At 38.2% G+C, this 21,940-nt stretch overlaps 1 protein-coding gene across 1 annotated transcript in view; it reads left to right on the top strand.

Annotated features, from left to right (window-relative positions):
* Positions 1 to 21,940, top strand: part of TBL1X (transducin beta like 1 X-linked) — a 232,472-nt gene that overhangs the window by 190,674 nt on the left and 19,858 nt on the right. The window contains exon 5 of the mRNA XM_075196467.1: positions 14,247 to 14,392. Coding sequence (XP_075052568.1) covers positions 14,247 to 14,392 — 146 coding nt within the window. The remainder of the gene's footprint in view (positions 1 to 14,246; positions 14,393 to 21,940) is intronic.

Genomic DNA, 21,940 nt, shown 5'->3' with positions numbered 1-21,940 from the left:
TGAAGTGGGAGGACCAATCACAAGGCAATGCGGCTTGTGATTGGTCCTCCCACTCATGGGTTGGAGCTAGAGGTATGTGGGAGGACCAATCACAAGCCAAATTCCCTTGTGATTGATCCTCCGACTCACATCTACCTTCAACCCATCCCCTGTGGTTTTAGGCCAGGATTGGCAGAGAAAAGAAGGAACCTTGGGGAAAAACGGCTGCATGAGCAGTCCCTGGGGCTGCATCTAGGGATGGGTCCACCTAGGAAATTGTTCCTAGGTGTAATGCAGATTTAAAGTACAATCTTTGTTTGCTTTAATATTAAGCTCCTTATTGTTTAAAGTTTTCTAGAGGCCTAGCATTATTGATTAAATGTTAAGTTTAAGTAATACTTTAATTAAGGTGTATTTTACATTAGTAAAATGAAAAAAAGACTAAATAATACATAAGGGACTTATTTTATTTGTTTTGTCATTTTTGTGTGAACAAAGGGAGCTAAAGTCCAGAACTTCCTGTTGCTATCTGTGCCCTGACACAGCTGTCATAAAGCCCTCACTGTTAGATCAATGTAGTAAGGACATTGTGCTGATACACAGGTTCCGACAATGTTATCTGCATCCTGTTCAGCTACCCACAAGCAAACCCAGACACATTACTTAATCTTAAAAACGGTAAAATATTTTTAGCATTGTTCAGTGTGTGTAGTGTTGGTGTGTTGATTTAATCCACTGAAATGATCACAGAAACTACAATAATTCATGATAAGGGGACTTGCAAAAAGCCAATGATTTACATATGTATTTGATTGTTTCGCAAACAGCTGCTGATAAAGTTTTATTTATTTTGAATGCAGTTTTCAGTATTCAGCCTTAGTAAAATAAAACCAATCCCATTTTAGGGATTTTGTTCTCAAAAGCTACAATAAAACAGTTGCAATTGCCTCAATCTGTTCTATGTAAATAAATGCTTTACAATTAAAATGTAAAGAATTATCCTTGCAGATCATATATATTTTTTTTTTTATGAATATGGAAGTTAATTTTTACAGAACCTTCACCTAGTCTCACTCCTATTTAAAATAATCATAGCCACGACAAAAATGTGCATAACCACACTCATTTTTAGTCATGTACCGCAATATAATTCCGATGGTATAACCCTTGTCCTTTTTGTTCGTTCTTTGTCACAAAACTGTTATGGAAATATTTGACACTAAGGGGATGGCTAGGTTGGGGGTCAGGGGGAATCTACCCCCACCCCCTTCCCCCAGGGCCAGTCTCATAGTGGGTTACCTTGGGCTAGGTCACTGGACTACCTTGATTTTTTTTTTTTTTACCATTAATATGTTACTCATAGGCTGCTGATCTGAGTCTCAAATTGAGATTTTTGAGAGTTGAAATTAGTGCGCTTTTAGGGCCAAGGATAAGTAAAAAGCTTAGGCTAGTTTACATTAAAACTTAAGCTTGGACTAGGGCTTGTCTGCTTAGTCAGATGATACATAATATATTGCAAAAGTTTAGGATCGTTATAAATTGTGGCATATGATAGGCAAATGTTATGGCTAGTTTCATCAGATCTAGTATTAGAGTTTTGTTACCTTTTTCCTCTAAATTGAACCCAAAACAGCTTAGATCACCTACTCCAATCAACATTTTGTTGGAAAAAGGTCTCCATTGTTGTCTTCCTAGGATACACAATGGAGAAGGTAGAGGCTCCATCCTGAGCCATAATGTTTAGTGGGAGCCTATTACCTCATAGACCCATGACAAATTCCCCTTATGACCATTTATTAAGACCGCCTTGGTTGGATCACAAAGGAAGGTATGGCCATTCTAGCAAAGCCATCCATTTACAAATGGGTATCAGACAACAATCTCTGCTTTAAACCACAATACCAAAGATGCTTTATTACCTTCAGAGGAAGTACCTTGAATATAACTTTAATTTGCTAGGAGTTATCCTTATATTCTCTTTTTTGCTAAAGACATGATTAAGAAAGTTGTTTTAAATTGAAAAACTCCACTTTTTCCAATAGGAAATTGTAGTGTCTTCTATCACTCACTGAATCTCCACGATCTACTTTTGTTTCATCACTGCTTTACAGTAAATTAATTATCCAATTAGGCGCCATTAGCTATAAAGACTTGGGTCTCACATTATATGCAAATTGGTCAATCAGGATTAGCAAAAAAACAGGTTAGTAGTACTTACACTGGGGAAGGGGGGGGGATTAAAGAGGGACCAAATATATATGTCCATGAATATTTACCATATTGTTGAATATTTTTTAAATTCAGTAGTATTTTTATTGATTTTCTAAAGGATTAAGGGATGCAAAAAGCAAAAAAGGAAGGAGGTAAGTAAAGGACAAGGTGCAAAGGGTAAAAAGGGGGGGGGTACATAGTGGGGTAAGAACACAACAGTTTAACAACAGTACTTCATCTTATCAAGGAGAAAAACTAACACATTTTGTCATCAAGAAAACACCATATTTACTGAGACCTAGGAACGTCTGATTGTGTAGACTGGGGGGCTCTATATGTGAAAATGTTTGGCGTTTGGGAGGCCGGCAGCTGGAGCTCCCTCTCCCTCAGTACTTTAAAATCAAATACATCTATAGTTGGCTTTCAACATAATAATATATATAAATGATTATTTCTTTCAAGGCTGATCTGTTGTCATTTAAAAAAGAAAAATATAAGAAGGTGAAAAGAATATTCTAAAGATAAGCTAGTATATGCTTGGTTATTTGGTAGTGAGAATAGACACCAGTGTTCAGCCCCTAGGAGGTTTAGACATCAGAGATGTGTGAGATCCTTTAGTGATCTTAAGTCATATACCTCTTTGAGTGACTGTGATCAGTCACAATCCAGTAATGTTGTTTCAGCTTCATCTGCAAAAAATGATATTGGTACCCGCATCAGGTGGAAAGAAAGAACAAAAGCCAGCTAGAAGGGGCGGGCGTCAACATAGGTTCTCAACCAAATACATCTCAATAGAATAGAAGGAAACAGTAGTGTTTAATCTCACTGATTATACTCCTACTCCAATTGAAATGTGTGTTCTTTCCAAGGAATTGTCTTTTATACAGACTCCTCATCAAAATTCCTTTGACTTTGAGGTTGAATTCTACAATTTTCATAGACAATTTAGAGTAAAGGATTATTTTACTAGACACAAGGTGCTACGAGAGGTCAGGGGACTTTTGTACCTTAAAAGTAAGTTTGATTATATTACCTTGTTTACATAAACAAAAGGGATGTCATATTAATTTGAATAGGGATATCCTGTTAAATCATTATGTAATAATGTTAATCTGATCTTTTGCCCCATGGACAAGGCTGGGGGAATAGTTTTGCTTAATTGTCAGGATTATATTCGGGATGTTAGAAGACAGTGGATGAGCTGTGTTATATATAAAAGTTTGATATTTGATCTGTAAAGCAGAAATTGATAACATCATATTCTTGGGTATGAATAATACCTGGATTAATGAGACTACAGCAAGTTTTTTAAAACATGATTATCCCATCCTTCCTGTTATATACATTTTAGCGAAGGTACATAAAACTTTGGTTAACCCACTGGGTAGACCCTTTATCTCCTCTTGTGGCTCCTTGTGCCAGCCTCTCTTTCAGTTTGTTGATTATTTTTTTGCAACCCGTTGTGCAAAGGACATCTTCCTTTACATGTGATACAGCGCACTTTCTGAAATGGTTATCAAGTGTAAACAACATTCCCAAATCTTGTCTTTTGGTCACATTGGATGTGTCCAGTCTTTAGACAAGCATTCCTCATTCAGCAGGTATGAGTGCCATGAGGGACATTGTTTCCTCTAGTCCACAGTATGAAGGTCCCCCCATGGGCTTCTTAATATTAATTACTGATTGAATTCTACATAAAATTTATTTTTTGTTTGATCAAATCTCTTTAATTGCAGTTATAAGGGGCTGCAGTGGAATCGAATATGGTCCCATCGTATGCAAATCTTTTTATGCATCAATATGAGAATATACATATTTTGGGAGATTCTGTTTTTTCACGTTATATTTTGTTTTATGTAAGATATATTGGTGACCCCTTCATGCTGTGGACTGGGAACGAAATGTTCCTCACAGCGTTCATTGATAAACTTGACAGTACTATTAGATTTACATTGATCTTTAGCCCAGTGACAATCAACTTTCCTCATGTTACTATTACTCGTTAAGATATGGGTTTTGTAATCACTAGTGCACGGTAATGCTTGGGGGGGGGCGCTTCCCTATGTAGAATGTATGTGAGTTTTGCTGCCAACGCGAGTGGAAAGGGGGTGTAGTTCCAATCCCCAAGTAACAGCAAAAAGTTCCCAGGCGCAAACACCTGTCACCTTTCTGTAATTACTGTTTACCGAGAGGTGACAGAAGAAAAAAAAACATACCCTGCTACAAACAGGTAATTTTCATCCCAAACCATTGAAGAGAGCACTACCGTTGCGTCAAATGATAATAGTTGCTCATATAAAATCCAAATAGGAACTATTACCAGGAGCTTTCAGAGATATGGGTGATCTCTTTTTACAAAGAGGCTATAATGGAGGAGAGATTAATGAGACGATCCTTCAATGTTTACAATTTGATTGAGATAAGCTGTTAGAGACAAGGACACTAATAATAATAAAAAATGATCATTTCATCTTCAATATTACCATTTCAATAAGTTCCAAGAAGGTACGTAAAGTCTTTCACTGACATTGGCACATATTAAACTCAGACCCGGTTCTTTACGATCGATGATTTCTATAAATTGAGTTCTAATCTTAAAGATATTCTGACTCGGAATGATATAGTGCAGAATGTTGCACAGAGCAAAACTACAGGATGGCTTGCACCCAGATTTGGCGTATTTAAATGCTCAGGATGTGTCAATTGTCCATTTCTTTTAACTGTGGATAAATTCACCAATCCATGTACAGGTAAATTATTTAATATTACCCAATGGCTCACTTGTGACAACAAGTTTGTTGTGTATGTCATCATTTTTCATGTCAGAAAATCATGTTGGCAAGACCTTGCACATGTTAAAAGAACAGATAGCTATGCATAGATCTACCATTAAAAAAGCCATGCTACAAGTTGACATCTAAACTCCACCAGTATCATGCCTCTTTGTTCAGTTCAATCATAAAATTGTTCAATTTAGATTTATGACAATTGATCAGATTTTGCTATTACGGAGAGGAAGAGATCATGATAAACTGTAATTACAAAAGAAGCTCGCTTGATCCATTGGGTGAATGCAGTGACACCCTATGGTTTAAATTAAGAATTGTCCCTCTTTTTATAGAGCCTTTGTGTAAAGGTTTTTTGAGTATGGTTCTACTTTTAGGTTTTTGTTCTAATAGTTGTACAGTAGATGAATGTACATTTATTGTATTGATTCAAACATTGTGAATATTTATTGAACATAAGCATTCATGGATTTAGAAAAGTGGCATTTTTTGTAATATCTGTTTCTTTATTAATTATTATAGATTTAATTTGTTTTTGTGTTTTCACTCAATAGTTTTGTTTATGTGTTTTTATGTTTTCTGTTTCTTCTTTTATTTATATTTTTTGTAAGGATTTATTTGATTTTGGGATTTTTTACCAAAATATTCCTTATATATGATTGATTTTGGTTTTGTGTGTATGATCCATATTGCAGATGGCACTATATGATCACATGACTGGCAATGTAGTGGTCTGATATGCCGACTCAATATGGTTATCATGGAAGTGGCTTCTGCTATTTTAAACCGTTTCAAGTGCTGACTTTCATGACCGATCTTGTGATTGGCTATCTAACAACATTGCACACAGGGATCAGCTATCCTAATACATTATATACAATGAGACCTTTTCCATGCTGATTTTTTGGAGATACTAACAAACTGTATTTATACATGTCTCTTCTCCTTTAGGTATGGGGATTTTAAGGGAGCGAGTTTATTGTTTTGACTTCATGAGTTTAGGCACGTAGTCCGATCATGTGATCAGCTATTTAGTATCTCTGTAGAATGAGATTATATAACCAGCATTTGAAAGTTTATATGTTTTTGGGGATTTTTTTTTTTTTTTTTTTTTGACCTGTTTTAAAATGTTTGGAAACATCTGTGAATTTCACACTATGGGGTATATTTACTAAACTGCAGGTTTGAAAAAGTTGAGACGTTGCCTATAGCAGCCAATTAGATTGTAGCTTTCATTTATTTAGTGCATTCTACAAAACGACAGCTAGAATCTGATTGGTTGCTATAGGCAACATCTCCACTTTTCAAACCTGCAGTTTAGTAAATTTTGGGCAGCACAGTGGCTAAGCACTTCTGCCTTACAGCACTGAGGTCATGACTCCAATTTCAGACCATGGCCTTATCTATGTGGAGTTTGTATGTTCTCCCCATGTTTGCGTGGGTTTCCTCCGGGTGCTCCAGTTTCCTCCCACACTCCAAAAACATACTGGTAGGTTAATTGGCTGCTAGCAAATTGACCCTAGTCTGTCTGTTTGTGAGTGTGTGTTAGGGAATTTAGACTGTAAGCCCCAATGGGGCAGGGACAGATGTGAGTGAGTTCTCTGTACATCACTGCAGAATTAGTGGCACTATATAAATAAATGGTGATGATTATGATATACCCCTATATATGTGATTGGCTAAGTCAGATGGAATAACTATATTTTTCCATTTATATGGGAGGATTTTCAGTGTCCATGATATGTGATCTGTTAAAGGTCAACAGGTAATATAAGGGAATTAAACAGCATTCGTAATCTACATTTGTGTTGTAACATCTAAATACATGAGATTATATATAACTTGGTGGTATATACATGATGGGGTTATACATACATACATGCTTTGGTTGGTTATTTTTGTAGTTTGGTGCTGTGGTTTTTGTTCCTTTTTTTTGCTAGCTAGTGTGCACGTTCTGTGCGCAGGTGAATGTAATGGTGGGGGGTGTTAATAAGTGATCAGAGTGCCGTTATTGACTGGTCTGTGCTCAGTATCTATTAGGGATGTGCACCGGCCACTTTTGGTGTCTCGTGTTTTGTGTTTTGGGTTCGGATTTGCTTGATGTTTTGGGTTTGAATTTGTTTCGCAAAACACCTGTCGAAAGGTTTTGGTTCGGATTTAAGGTTTTGGATTCGGATTTATTTTCAAAAAAGCATAAAAAGTTCCAAAATCAAGTTTTTGGGCTTATTTTCACTCCTACGCTATTATTAACCTCAATAACATTCAATAACAATCAGTTCCACTAATTTCCAGTCTATTCTGAACACCCTCACACCTCACAATATTGTTTTTAGTCCAAAACGTTTCACCGAGGTAGCTTTCTGGACTGCATAGTGGTGTGGTCCCGGTACCCAATTTGGTACCAGGGCCACAATATATCACCCTCAACTGGTCTCAATTCCACCAAAAAAGTATCTGGACTGCGTAGTGGAGTGGTCCCCACAATATAAAAAAACACTCAACTGGTCTGAATTCCACCAAAAAAGTATCTGGACTGCGTAGTGGAGTGGTCCCCACAATATAAAAAAACACTCAACTGGTCTAAATTCCACCAAAAAAGTATCTGGACTGCGTAGTGGAGTGGCCCCGGTACCCAATTTGGTACCGGGGCCACAATATAATAATAAAACCCTAAACTGGTCTGAATTCCAGTGCACAGATGGCGGACACCGGATGGACGTCTAAAACCAACATAGCAGTTAAGGGCGCAGTTCCTCTTTTTTGTGACTGCACAAACAATTAACGTAGTAATAGAAATGACAGTTTTTTTGTTTTTTTTTAAATAGAGAAAGAAAGAAGGTAGTAATAGAAATGGCAGTTATTCGAATCCCCAGGAGAATCTAAGTGGGGTGAGCCACAGAGAGATTATTTCCCTCAGTTTCTCTAACAGGTTGTCAGTGTTGTGCCTCTTCTTAAAACCTGTGATACATAACTACACACACTCGGCAAAGCTTTTACAAATTATCTGCGGCACAGGAGAGTACCACTGGACTGTACTTTAATAGCAGTACCTATTATTTTTGGGTACAGCAACAGTTAATGATCGTAGTTAGACTTTTAAATAGCAGTACAAGCTAGATTTTTTAAAAATTTTGTAATATTTTTTTCCAATTATTTTTGGACATTTTTTTATTATTTATTTATTGATTTTTTAAAATTAATTTTTTACAATTTTTTTTATAAATTTTAATTTGTTTTTTTAGAACTTTTGGATAACTTGGAAATAACAATGCCCTTAGCAGAACATTCCACAGGACACAGGAAATACAGAAAGAAAGAAGGTAGCAATAGAAATGGCAGTTCCTCTTTTTTGGAACTGCACAAACAGTGATGAAAATGAAGGTGGAGCTGGTGGCATGTCACGGTCCTCTTCAGAGGACAATCTCCTGACCAGCAGGTCTTTGCACCGCTGTAGACTTGTGTCCGCCGGAAACAGAGACACAACATACGCTTTAAACCGAGGATCGAGAACGGTGGCCAGAATGTATTCATCTGACTTTAAAAGACTGACCACCCTCGGATCCTGGCAAAGCGTACGAAGGGCTTCATCCACAAGAGCTACATGCTTGGTGGAATCGCAATGGTGTATCAGCTCCTCCCTCACTTTCTCCAGCTGCTTCTGCAAAAGCCTGATCAGGGGAATCACCTGACTCAAGCTGGCAGTGTCGGAACTGACTTCTCGTGTGGCAAGTTCAAATGGCTGCAAACCCTTGCACAACACGGAAATCATTCTCCAGTGCGCTTGACTCAGGCGCATCCCCACTCCTTTTCCTATGTCGTAGGTGGCTGTGTAGGCTTGAATGGCCTTTTGATGCTCCTCCATCCTCTGCAGCATATAGAGGGTGGAGTTCTAGCACGTCACTACCTCTAGTTAATTTAGATTGCAAGGCTTGTAAATACTTTGAAGATAAAAAAAAGCAGGCTGCACAGACTGTGGAGCTAGAAAGTGAAATTAAATGGACCACGTTACTTTGGTGGCTATCTATGCGCCCCCCGCCCTACACTTGTAGTTGAATATAAAAAAAGCAGCCTGCATAGACTGTAGAACTAGAAATTCAAATATACAAAGAAATGGACAAAGGCAGTTTGGTATCTGTCTGCATCAGATCCCCTCTCCATTAGGAGTAAAATAGAAAACTATTCAGCCGTTATATAATCTAGAATATAAATAGAAATTGAGAAAGGCAATTTGGTATCTGTCTGCATCATAATCATCAACATCCTCCTCAGCGCCAGCTACATCAATATTCTCCTCCCGGTGTACAACATTCACACCTTCATTAGCCAAATCTGTAACTGGACTGTGGGTGATCCTTCCAGCATATGCAGAGGGCATGCTGCAAATGGTGGAAGGAGCCACCTCTTCTCGTACAGTGATGGGAAGATCAGGCTTCGCAACCACCAACACCCTTGGACTCGCCTTGGGGATTTGTGATAATTTCTCTTTAGAAGGCAGAGTTGTTTGCTGTGTTGTTGCTGACAGCATAACTCTCTTAAATTTTTTGTAGGGGGGGGGGGGAAGGCTTAGTTCCTTGGGTGAAGCTGAACCACTAGTCATGAACACGGGCCAGGGCCTAAGCCGTTCCTTGCCACTCCGTGTCGTAAATGGCATATTGGCAACTTTACGTTTCTCCTCAGATGATTTTAAGTTTCTCTTTTTGCTACTTTTACTGAACTTGGGCTTTTTGGATTTTACATGCCCTGTACTAGGAGATTGGGCATCATGCTTGCCAGACGACGTTGATGGCATTTCATCGTCTATGTCATGACTAGTGGCAGCAGCTTCAGCATTAGGAGGAAGTGGGTCTTGATCTTTCCCTACTTTATCCTCCAAATTTTTGTTCTGCATTATATGTAGCACAAGAGAGTGTACCCCGAAGCCACACACACTCGGCAAAGCCTTTAAAAATTATATGCGGCACAGGAGAGTACCACTGGACTGGAGTTATACAGCAGTACCACTGGACTTATACTGCAGAATCAGTGAAATTTGTAATATGGCAGTAACAACAATGGACTTATACTGCAGAATGAGTGAACTTTGTAATATTGCAGTACCACTGGACTTATACTGCAGAATGAGTGAACTTTGTAATATTGCAGTACCACTGGACTTATACTGCAGAATGAGTGAACTTGTAATATAGCAGTACCAATGGACTTATACTGCAAAATCAGTGAACTTTGTAATATAGCAGTACCAATGGACTTATACTGCAGGAATGTTTTGGGATATTTTTATTTTTTTTATAATTACTTTTTTTGTTATTTTTTTTTAAAACTTTTTTTTACATTTTTTATAATTTGGGAATAATGGGGAAATAACAATGCCCTTAGAAGGACAGAGCACAGGACACAGCACCACTGAACAGGACACAGCACAGGACCCAGCAGCACCACTGAACTCAGAACGACAGAGCACAGGACACAGCACCACTGGACTGAACAGGACACAGCACAGGACCCAGCAGCACCACTGAACTCAGAAGGACAGAGCACAGGACACAGCACCATTGGACTGAACAGGACACAGCACAGGACCCAGCAGCACCACTGAACTCAGAAGGACAGAGCACAGGACACAGCACCACTGGACTGAGCAGAACACAGAGCACAGCACAGAACTGAACAGCACGAGATATAGCAGGACAGAGGACCACCTAACACACCATCCCTCTACCCTGATCAATGCCCGAGTGAAGATGGCGGCGACTAGCGGGGAATTTATAGGATCCGAGTATCGCGAGATCCGACAGCGGGATTATGACTCAGAGCCTCGGTTTCAGTTTTGCAATTGGCGGGAATACCCCGATCTGTCTCGGATTCGGCTCGGATCCGCAATGCTCGGGTGGGCTCGGATTTCAGAAATCCGAGTGCGCTCATCTCTAGTATCTATATGGCAGCCCTTGAATAAGGTGCCTCCAGAGCACTGAAGCATACAATATTACACTATTATTAACTTCCAGGCCATTCCAAGATGAGTGTATTGCAATTTTGTTGCTACTTTTGACTTGCTGCTATGGATGATACATTTCATCTTTTTGACTTACTGCTGCAGATTGTACTTTGAAACTATATATATATATATATATATATATATATATATATATATATATATATATATATAGATATAGATATGTATATCTATATTTATGTATATCTGTGTGTGTGGAGTTTTTATGTTCTCCCGGTGTTTGCGTGGGTTTCCTCCAGGTGCTCTGGATTCCTCACACACTCCAAGGGCATGCTGGTAGGTTAATTGACTGCTATCAAATTGACCCTAGCCTGTGTGTATGTATATATATATATATATATATATATATATATATATATATATATATCTATCTCTATGTTGTCCGCAATGATATTGTGAAACATACAGTATTCTTATTTTTCTTTCTTTTCTGAAAAATACAGTATTATAACTTCCGTGTTGTGATGACAGAACATTTCTTTTTAACAAGCTGTTAATCTTTTCTTTTCATTTTAAGACATAAATATCACTCCTAGCAACAATGCACTGTGAATTACTTCTTTCCTTAATTTATATGTTATCCTCACAAATCGCACAGCAGGGCTTTTTCAGTGTGGTTTTAGATTATACACTGTACAAGAAATATGCAAATGAAAACATAAGAACATGTTATTCTTAAAGAATTTATAAGAAATTCAGACATATAATTACTTCCAATAGCAGGGACGGCTTAGAAGAAAATTATTTTAAGCAGATTAGCTTTCCACCAGAGACCCACAATATTAATTTCATATATCATGTTGAAATTTGGCTGATATATTGAGGCTGTTTACACACTACAAGAAAATTCTAACGATGCGATAGTTGCAGCAACATTCTAAAGAGAGGGAAAAAAAAGTCCAGATCATGCCAATCCATGTGTACACACTATACCCGTTGGACACGATTACCTTCAGATCTGTGCTCTTCATCTGTCATAACCATCTGCTGCAAGGAACATGCGCCCGAGTCCAATGCTGCCATATGCAGCCCTCAATGTCAAACACCCCTGTATCCTGTTCGTGAGCGCGAGTCCAATGCCACTTCCTGAGATACCCTGCGTAGTTGGTCACCCTGGATTCTTAACCCTAATCTAATCACAAGGGTCATTGTAGGGTAATCAAATCCCCATCAATACAAACAATGTATAACAGGGGGGTTTTTGTTGCATCTGGGTCATAAATATAAACATCGATTTGATTATGTGGGAAAAAAATATTGTGGTCACTAATGGGTTAACACAGAGATTGCAAATGACCTGCACCCATCACCTGCATAGGATGGATCCAGACAGAACTTGATCACTGGTGAATGGCGAGAAAGCAGTTATTTACCCTCACAGATACCCCCTATAAATCTAACAATCACAGAGAAGAGAGATGGTTGCACATGTCAGTTTAATGATCCGATTTAATCCAAAAACGATTGCAATATACACAGACTTACCTGAAAACCGACTCTGCAGATTTCCGATGGCACCAGAACGCTGACAATGTCCGGACCCCGCCGGTTAACTGGTAACAATTAACCTGCGGGGTCCCGACATTGCCGCTTTAAATTAACATGGATGGAGAAAGCACTGACGTCAAACTCTACTGCCGGAGAGCTGTCCATTCGGAATGAGCTCCTGTCAGCCTTCTGGTGCCATCGCAAATCTGCAGAGTCGGTTTTCAGGTAAGTCTGTGTATATTGCAATCGTTTTTGGATGAAATCTGATTTTTTTTTTATAAGTTTTCTCTGTTGTTTTTTATCGTCAGCGTTCAAGTGTACCCAACCCAACTGAATACACTTCTCAGAATTGGAACGACATTGTTCTATCATCGACCGAGATATTTAGTTCAGTTTAAAAATCTTGTTTAATGAAACAATGGGCTTTGAAACGATAATCGTTCCTCTTTGCATGGTACACAGTACTGTGATATTGGGTCAACTGGTCGTTTATCATCTGATTGGCCTGATAATGGGCAGAAAACACAGTAGTGTGTACCCAGGCTGACTCACACAATAAGACTCATTAACAAGCCACAAGACATACAGGCCTGCAGGGCATTCTTGTTTTGCACAACGATAACATAACAAACAGCATGCCCACATTATACTCTTTGAAACGTACCTGTAAACATGATCTACAAAACTTTTTGTGGGTCCAGCTGTAAATGCGCATTGTGGAAATAGTAAAAATGTCAATGTAAAGTCCACCCTCCTACCACTTTCTGACAAACCTCTTCATTTATTCCTTTTTACCTCCTCAACTATTGTTCTATAAAGCCTTATTTTTGTCTTAAACAATTTAAGAGAGTGAGATGACGATGACATCGGGACTGTGTTTATTACATGTGTCACCATTAAACCTGTATAAAGTGCACCTAGAAAGTACAAAAAGTTTGTCATTGAAAGTATAGGCCCCATAAATACCTCCTTTATCTCATTTAAATTTCTTGTATTGCAAAACCAAATCAAACTTTTGCATGTGGCGTAAAATGAGCAAGACGAGTACACCTAACGCACATTTTGATATGAACATACAACATTTTCCAATCCTGCAGACACCAGAAAGTTGACGTAGAGACTCAGCATGTTTGTTCAAACATTGGCACAAACACATTTGTGCTACAGCAGCCTCACTTTTGCACTTTCAAAAATGACCTTTGTTATCTTATCTGTATTTTAAATCTGAAATTTAAATATTTCATTGATTAAATAGAGCTGTGTATATCACTTTTAAATAAATTATATTGTGGTTATCAATTTGGTGCCACAAACCTATGATGATGACTCATTAATATGTTTAACGGATGGTGCTGGATGTCTCTACTGGTCACATGACTAACGGCAAATGTTGCATATCCCATCATGATCTGGTATACACTCTTATCTCTCCAGGAGATTTGAATCAATTAGAATGCTGGAGATAATTATGTTCTTATTTCCTGTGCAGACACAGTCATTTCAAAGCCATAATCATTGACATCTAGCATAATGCTAATAAAAGTGCCTGTAAGGAATAAGCAGAGTGTGTTATCAGAGACGAAAATGTCACATCATTGATATGAAATTTATTACCTACTGAGATACTTTTGTGAATGAGACTGTGAAATATACTGTGGTGCATCCAACCAGTAGCTGAATAAATGACTGATTATAAATCTGTGTTGTTGTTATTTTTTAATGCAGGGGTGTTGTTGGTGAATATCATGGCTGCTTCTTGTGTTTTTCAGGTTTCTCTCACTCTGCGTTCACATTCGGTATTGAAAGCCATATCAGCCAGTCAAACATCAATGGGACACTAGTGCCACCTGCAGCTCTTATCTCTATCCTGCAGAAAGGTTTACAGTATGTGGAAGCTGAGATCAGCATCAATGAAGTAAGTGTCTTAACTCTAGACATAGTAACGACACAGACAAATAAGACATTAACATTTCATTAGCTGTTGGAAATGAGAAGATCAAATGGGTGTTTGAGCTTCCTATTGCATAATGTGGAAAAGGCACATGAGATAATCTCCTTTCCATCAAAAATCTTCTATTTCCAAACAACGGATGAAATATCCATTATAAAATGGGCTCCAAACTCATTTAACTCATTTTGCTTCCCCAACCCATAGTCTATATTAGCCTACGTGAGAGTAGGTTTGAACATATGTATATTGTTTTACTCATGATTAATGATGCCTAACCATACGAAGATTTTACGGACTTCAATTAGAGATAAATAATGAAAATAGCGAACCTAGTTTGATTATAGTCAACGAGATGGAGCTCTTGCCACATATATATTGTGGCAAGAGCCCGCTACTGCTGAAGCACACGCAAACAACTTCTTCCTTTTTATGTAGTTTTATTGTCAGGATGGTAAATGTTTTGACACCGTATTCTTTCACAGCAATTATGGAGACCCTAAACGCTAGCTATACATAGACCAGCTCTCTCTCAAGACCAGCCAGCTTCCCCAGCGTTGGTCTCCGTGCACAAATGATACAAACAAACTTTTATACCTGATACTCCTCCCCCAGCCTTAGCTTGATGGACAGGTGACACACCCACCTTCTCTTTAAAAGGAAACGCCCATCCCTGGCTCTGTTTGCACTAACAGACACACCCTGCCTGTTTGCTGAGAGGAAGGATTTTAAATCATGTAAGTTTAACCAAACTTAAACTATTGCTTTTCATACATAAGTCTTTACATTCAATCTAGGTGCATTACTGCACAAATGTTTTACTGTACTTCCCTGCTTTCTCTGCATATATTGCCAGCTAAATGCCTCCTTTTGTTACATATCCCTCCCCCTACCGTCTCCAAGTAGGGGGGCGCGGACTTCGCGAGGAGCGCATATTTTCGTGACAACGCATCTACATTTTTGTGTAGAATCCCAGGTCTATGTTCTACTGAGAACTTGAAAGGTTGAAGTGCCAAGAACCAGCGAGTTACCTTGGCATTTACCTCCCGGTTGTTCTGCATCCATCTCAATGGTGCCTGGTCTGTTATTAAGGTGAACTCTCTGCCTAGGAGATAATAGCGCAGAGCTTCTGTAGCCAATTTTATGGCAAGACATTCTTTCTCCACAGTGGCATATTTTTGTTCCCTTGGAAGCAACTTACAACTTAGGTACAGGACAGGATTTTCTACTCCATTCTTCTCCTGTGACAAGACTGCACCAAAGCCAACACCAGAAGCATCAGTTTGGAGGAAGAACCTCTGGGTAAAATCCGGTGCTTGTAGAACTGGGGAGGAACAAAGAGCTAACCGAAGATCAGACCAGGCGGTTTCTGCAGAATCAGACCAGGTTAATCTATCTGGACAACTTTTTTTTTAACATGTCCGTTAGTGGAGCAGCTCTAGTGGTGAAGTGGCTTACAAACCGCCTGTTGTAACCTACTAAGCCTAAAAAGGTTCTTAACTGTGACTTTTTCTCTGGTCTTGCCCAATTTTTCACTGCCTCCACTTCGTCTAGCTGAGGTTTGACATACCCTCGACCAACAACGTACCCCAAATATTTGGCTTCCCTCATGGCTATGGCCCATTTCTCTGGGTTAGCTGTTAACCCTGCTGACCTTAATGAAGCTAAGACCGCCTCAACTTTGGCTAAATGCCTCCTTTTGTTACAATATATATATATATATATATATATATATATATATATATATATATATATATATGTGTATATATATATGTGTGTATATATATATGTGTATATATATATGTGTGTATATATATATGTGTGTGTGTGTATATATATATATATATATATATATATATATATATATATATATATATATGTGTGTATATATATATGACTGTTAAAGTTGGATATTATCATCCATTTCTAAGTAATTTCTGACATCATTGTGCCTTCACATCACAAGCAGATATATGATATCTTGGAGCTCTTAAGCCATGGATAGCTGCACCTTATCCTCACAGTCTTACATGCTGTATCTGTTATCCATACAATCATGATGACCTGTAACAGTAGATCTGTGTTATGCACTGAGAATTACTGCAGATTCCATTTATATTGTATGAGTCACATAACTGATTGCCTGCTCAGTCTGATCTGAACATTTTGAAATATAATTGCATTGTCACTTGAGTTTGAAACTGATGCATGACTTCCTCAAGGTCTTTTATACTGTATGTAGCATTGAAGAGAGATGAAAAAGCATATTCACTATGTATTGTACTATATAATGTGTGCAAGCAACATATATTACCATGTTTAAACTATATGGATCGAGTACATGGCTTGATTGGAGCTATCAATTTCTCAGTGCTTACATCATTTTTAAATATGAATCCACAACACCCATGGGACATGAAGTTTTGTTCATCTTGGGGCTTGTAGACTTGTAGGTATTTATAACCTCCAGTTAATCTAGATGTATTAGAATTCTGTATTTTAGTAAAAAGGTTTCCAAGTTATACATGCATTTCTACTGGCATGAAATCTGGGACAGAGCTGGGAAAACCAAGATATGGGAGCCCCACATATATATATTTGGTTAGTTAGAAATAGTAGTGTAATGCAAAGTACTCCCTCCACACACTTCAATTATTAAATTGTTACCCAGTGCATGTAATAAGCTTTCATTGTCAGTAGGCAAAACACTCTCATGATTGTCATAATTCAGGGCCATCTTGAGATGTTCATTAGTAAATGCTATTTCAAGGTATTACCCGGGTCATCATCAGCACCAGGCTGGCTAAGAAGAACCCTTGTGCTTCTTGGAAATGGGAATAGTAATGTTCAGCAATAAGGGTGGGCCACAGTTTTTTGCCCCTTGCTGACCAGCCCATGGTTTGATTACCATGATTAGGGCACACCCAACGTTTCCAAAATCATTGAGTTGGTTACTGAGAATGTAAGAGAGGGGGCATGTTGACCTTTTATATAATACTAATGACAGGGGTTATGCTGGAGATGTAGCATTGCTGTTTTATTAAGGTATAACATAGGAGATGAATGTGTGTAATGTACTTCCAAATTAAACAAAGCTCAATCCTTGAACTTGTTTTACTTTCCCATTATTTTGTATTTAACTGTTTCTGTAGAAATAAGTAACATCTGCTATTTGTCTTAGTCTACAACAAAGAGATTAAGTGGCAAGCTCTTTAGACTGAATATTTCATTTTTCTAAATTAGTAATGTAATTGCATTTATAGGAAAATATATAATCAAGTTTTAAGGAAAAAATGTATGTTTGTGATCGAGTACTGTTTTCTTATCAACAGGAGGACTGCAGTTTTTTTTATCAGCTGCCTTTTGTCCACAGTTATCAGCTGTTTTTTATAGCAGTTTTATCATTATTTTCCAAAGTAAAAAAAAAGAGAATAAGAGGGAAATAACATTAGTGTAGATAAGTCTCAAAAAAAGGTTTCATTATTTATTTCAATATCTGTACAATACAAGAAATCCTATAATAAAAAAGCAACATAAATTTTATATATATATATATATATATCAGAATTATAACTATTCATGGTATAGCGGCGTACAGGGGCCAAATTGGCCCCTATTATTATTATCATTCAGTATTTATAAATCCCTCATATTTTCTGTACTACTGTATCACGTTTAAGAAGTACACAGACAATTGATGCTTAAAAAATTGATGCAAAAGGGTGGAGAGGACCCTGCTTATTAGAGTTTACAACCTAAAGTGAACAAGTTAGTGTGCTAAGTGGAGGTAAGCAGGTTTAAACTTTTGGTAAATAGACGTGTAAAAGCAGAATGGTGGAAAAAAGAGGAGACAGTGTAGATTCTCTGAAAAGATGAGTTTTCACTCGCTAATTAAAGGTATCGAAGTTGGGGCACCAAATAATGGAGCGAGAGAGTTCACGGAGAAGAGCCACTCCCGAATTTTCCTGTATATGTATTTATTAGGAGGTAACAAGTGGCAACAGGTCTTGGGAGAAGCGTACTGGGCAGTATGATTTTACTTTGAGATAAGGGTAAAGATATAGACCGGGATAGATTTGTGGATGGCTGTGGGTTAAGGACATTACTTACAATTTTACCCTTAGCGGAGCCTTGCAAGGTTGGCAGACTGGGACAGTTGCAATTGGTGAGGTAGAAAAGCCTGGCAGCAGCATTTATAATGGACTAAAGCGGGATCAAGCTGTGAAGGGGAACAAAGAGCTTCAATGAATAAGTCATGAAATAATAATTATATAAACATAGACCTTGGTGGCTTTTTTTTTAGAAGATGTTACATAATATTAGATGTGAGGAGCAAGGTGGAGGGCAGAGGCATGAGAAGCAGGTGTAAAGATTGTGCTGTTTATATTGATGAAAAATTTGGGGATATGAGGCACGAGAAATTCCATAAATATTACTAATTTTGTTTTAGATACGTTTAGTTTAAGATGGGGAGGGGACATTTAAGACAATATAGCAGATATGAATTTAGTAACAGTAGACGGCGAGGAATGAGTGACTTGGGGAGTAGAGAGATTCATTTGAATATTGTCAGTGTAGAGGTGGTTTCGGAAGCCATAGGCTCTATCCTTTTACCAGGGGATAAAGTGTAGATTGAAAACAGAAGGAGGCCAAGGACAGAGCAATTTAGGTACTCCAGCTGAAAGTGGAAGAGATGAGGTTATACCATTGTGTGAGACACTAAAACAGTGGTAGGAAGAAAACAAGGAAAGAGTTGGGTCATGGGGACAAATAGAATTTAGTTTTTTTGTTTTTAATTGTAACATAAACTGCTGAAATATCCAAGAATATTACCAAAGGAATCATTGACATTTGGATTTGAAAGTAATCCATTCATTAGGATAGCCTAAATCCTTGGGGTGATATAAATACATACATTCATACAGCAAATATTGAAATAAGGCCATGTGGAGAGAAAAACTTAACCCAGTATCCTCAGAAAATAGAAACTTGCCGTTGCACAGTCTGTGTCTTCTAACTTAGAACTGTCTCCCCCCTGACATAGAATTTGGTAAACGTAAAGGCGCACTAAATGTGTAATTATGTTCCCTTTTTATTTGTCTAATGTAAATAATTATAGGTGCATATAATAATTGTTTTGCTCCAGGACTATCCTAGCTTACACAACTATTGTATAGAGCCTGTTTGCAGCCTGTGTGTAGAATTTAACTTGCCTAGAGAGCCTTTGCTTTTGTCCCATTTTTCTTCCAATCTTCAAGTACACTTTATTGTCAACGTATTTGTATAAAAAATAAATAATGGCATTATAACGCAATACTAATATATACATATCTCAGACAGTCCCTAGAGTCTACAAGGTGAAGCTATAAAGCTACGAGCTACCATTCTCCAAGGTCAGTTTAGGGCTAAGGGCATTACCATAAGTGGACTAAATGATGCCAAGGGGCTGATTCATTAACACCTATATTTCACCCTTAACGACCATCATGCTTACTGGAGGCCCATTGACTGGAAGGGAAGAGGAGTGGTTTCCACACTGTAGTTTCCTGTATTCCAGTTTGCAAAACAGTACACATATATTACTTCACTTTGGCAGGAGGCTCTGTCTAGTACTTCCTTGGTCTGGTCATGTGGAAAGGCCACATAGACCTTGGCTTAGCAGCCGCCTGCCCTTGTATCATCACCTTACTACATTTTCCTGTTATTTATAACTACCAGCATTCATCATCATCCTCATTTATTTATATAGCACCACTAATTCCACAGCGCTGTACAGAGAACTCACCCACATCAGTCCCTGCCCCATTGGAGCTTACAGTCTAAATTCCCTAACATACACACACACATACACACAGACAGACAGAAAGAGAGCGACTAGGGTCAATTTTTTGATAGCAACCAATTAACCTACTAGTATTTTAATCAATTATGATATTTAATTATTTACTTACTAACTGGCTTTGCCAGATCAAATATGTGCAGTGGAACTGGAAGTCTTGACAGTGCTACCACTTCCACTACAAAAAAATAAATTAATAAATTAATTAAAATTAAATGTTAAGAATATATATAAAACAAATAAAGAAAAAACTTTGGCCAGAATCTGGAATGAAACATGATTTGTTTAAGTAAATAAAGCATGTTTTCATTCATTAGTCCCTGCTATATCTGACAATGGTGGTTCTTCTACCCACTTTATTCATGGTAAATAGGCAAAGGGTAACTGTTCAAAGAAACCCTGTGCAAGTTTTCTTTGGTGGGGTCTAACCCTTTGATGTAGAGGGAGAAAATCCAGCAAGAACAGATGATTTTGCTTAACAAAGGCTTTCACTATAATAGGTAGGGGCTATAGTGTTCAAAAACTTCAGAACCTGTGTAAATGGTTGACAGAGACAATTGTCACACATTGCACCAGCTAACCTGCATTTTGGTCAATGTTTTTACCTGTGTCCCTTGGTTCTCACTCCCTGCATTCACTTGCTGGTCTGAACTGAGCATACGCACACCTGGTCTTTTCAAAACTTCCTGCATTCTCTTGATTGGCTAATTGCCTGTCAGCTCTGTCTGTTTAAAGCACCTGCTTCTCTACTAAGGTGCTAGATCTTCAGGTCTCCTTACCTGTTAGGACGCTGTTCTCTCTGGCTCCCATCTGCACATCGGTATCCTGTGTTACCTGTTCCACGATCAAGACATGTGGTATTATTGAAAGAACCTCGTCCTCAGCATCGGTCCCGTTCTCAAGCTATTCGCTTTCCAGGGATCTCAGTGCATCAGTTCTCTGCAGTTCACCACCTCTCAGTTGGTATCCTGTGTTACTTGTTCAACGATCAAGACCTGCGGTATTGTTGCAGGAACCTCGTCCCTCATAATCTGTTCTGTTCTCAGCTATTTTCTTTCTAAAGACCTCAACGCTTTGATTTACTGCCGTTCACCTGAATCTCTGCATTTATCGTCCAGCAGTCCTGCTCCACTCCACGGTTCCATCTCATCCTGTTCTAATTCCCTTTATTGGACCGCAACCGGCTATAGGGCAGCTAAGTTCATATTCCCTTGCAGGGATTCCTGGTAAATACCTCTCTACCGTTAGACTCCGCACGTCTCTAGGGGTAAGTCTATGTAGAGCGGGGCTTCGAGGCCTATTCCAAACACAGGATCCGTGACAACAATATTGCATATGTATTTCCCTATACTTGGCAGGATTAGGCAACATCTTTTTTCATGATACGGTGCTTTTATATTTAGACTCAAAATCATTTGGTTCTGTTTAAAGTAATCAGCATCGATGATGGACAGGGGTCTTAATGGGGGAATTGTAACTTGTGCTGTAAAATTCTTGTACATTGTGCTTATTTGGCAAACTACTTGCTAATGTTGTTTTTGCAAACTGGAATTAATATTTCAAAACAAAAAATACAGAGAAAGGAAAGTTATTTTTTGTGGATTTGTAAGTATAATAAATCTGAGAATGTGTGGAAGCATTGTATTTTCACTTATTTCTACAGTTCCATATATCAT

Source organism: Mixophyes fleayi, chromosome 2, assembly GCF_038048845.1.
Source record: "Mixophyes fleayi isolate aMixFle1 chromosome 2, aMixFle1.hap1, whole genome shotgun sequence".
In the NCBI taxonomy this organism is placed as follows: Eukaryota; Metazoa; Chordata; class Amphibia; order Anura; family Limnodynastidae; genus Mixophyes; species Mixophyes fleayi.
This window is presented reverse-complemented; position numbering and strand designations above follow the sequence as displayed.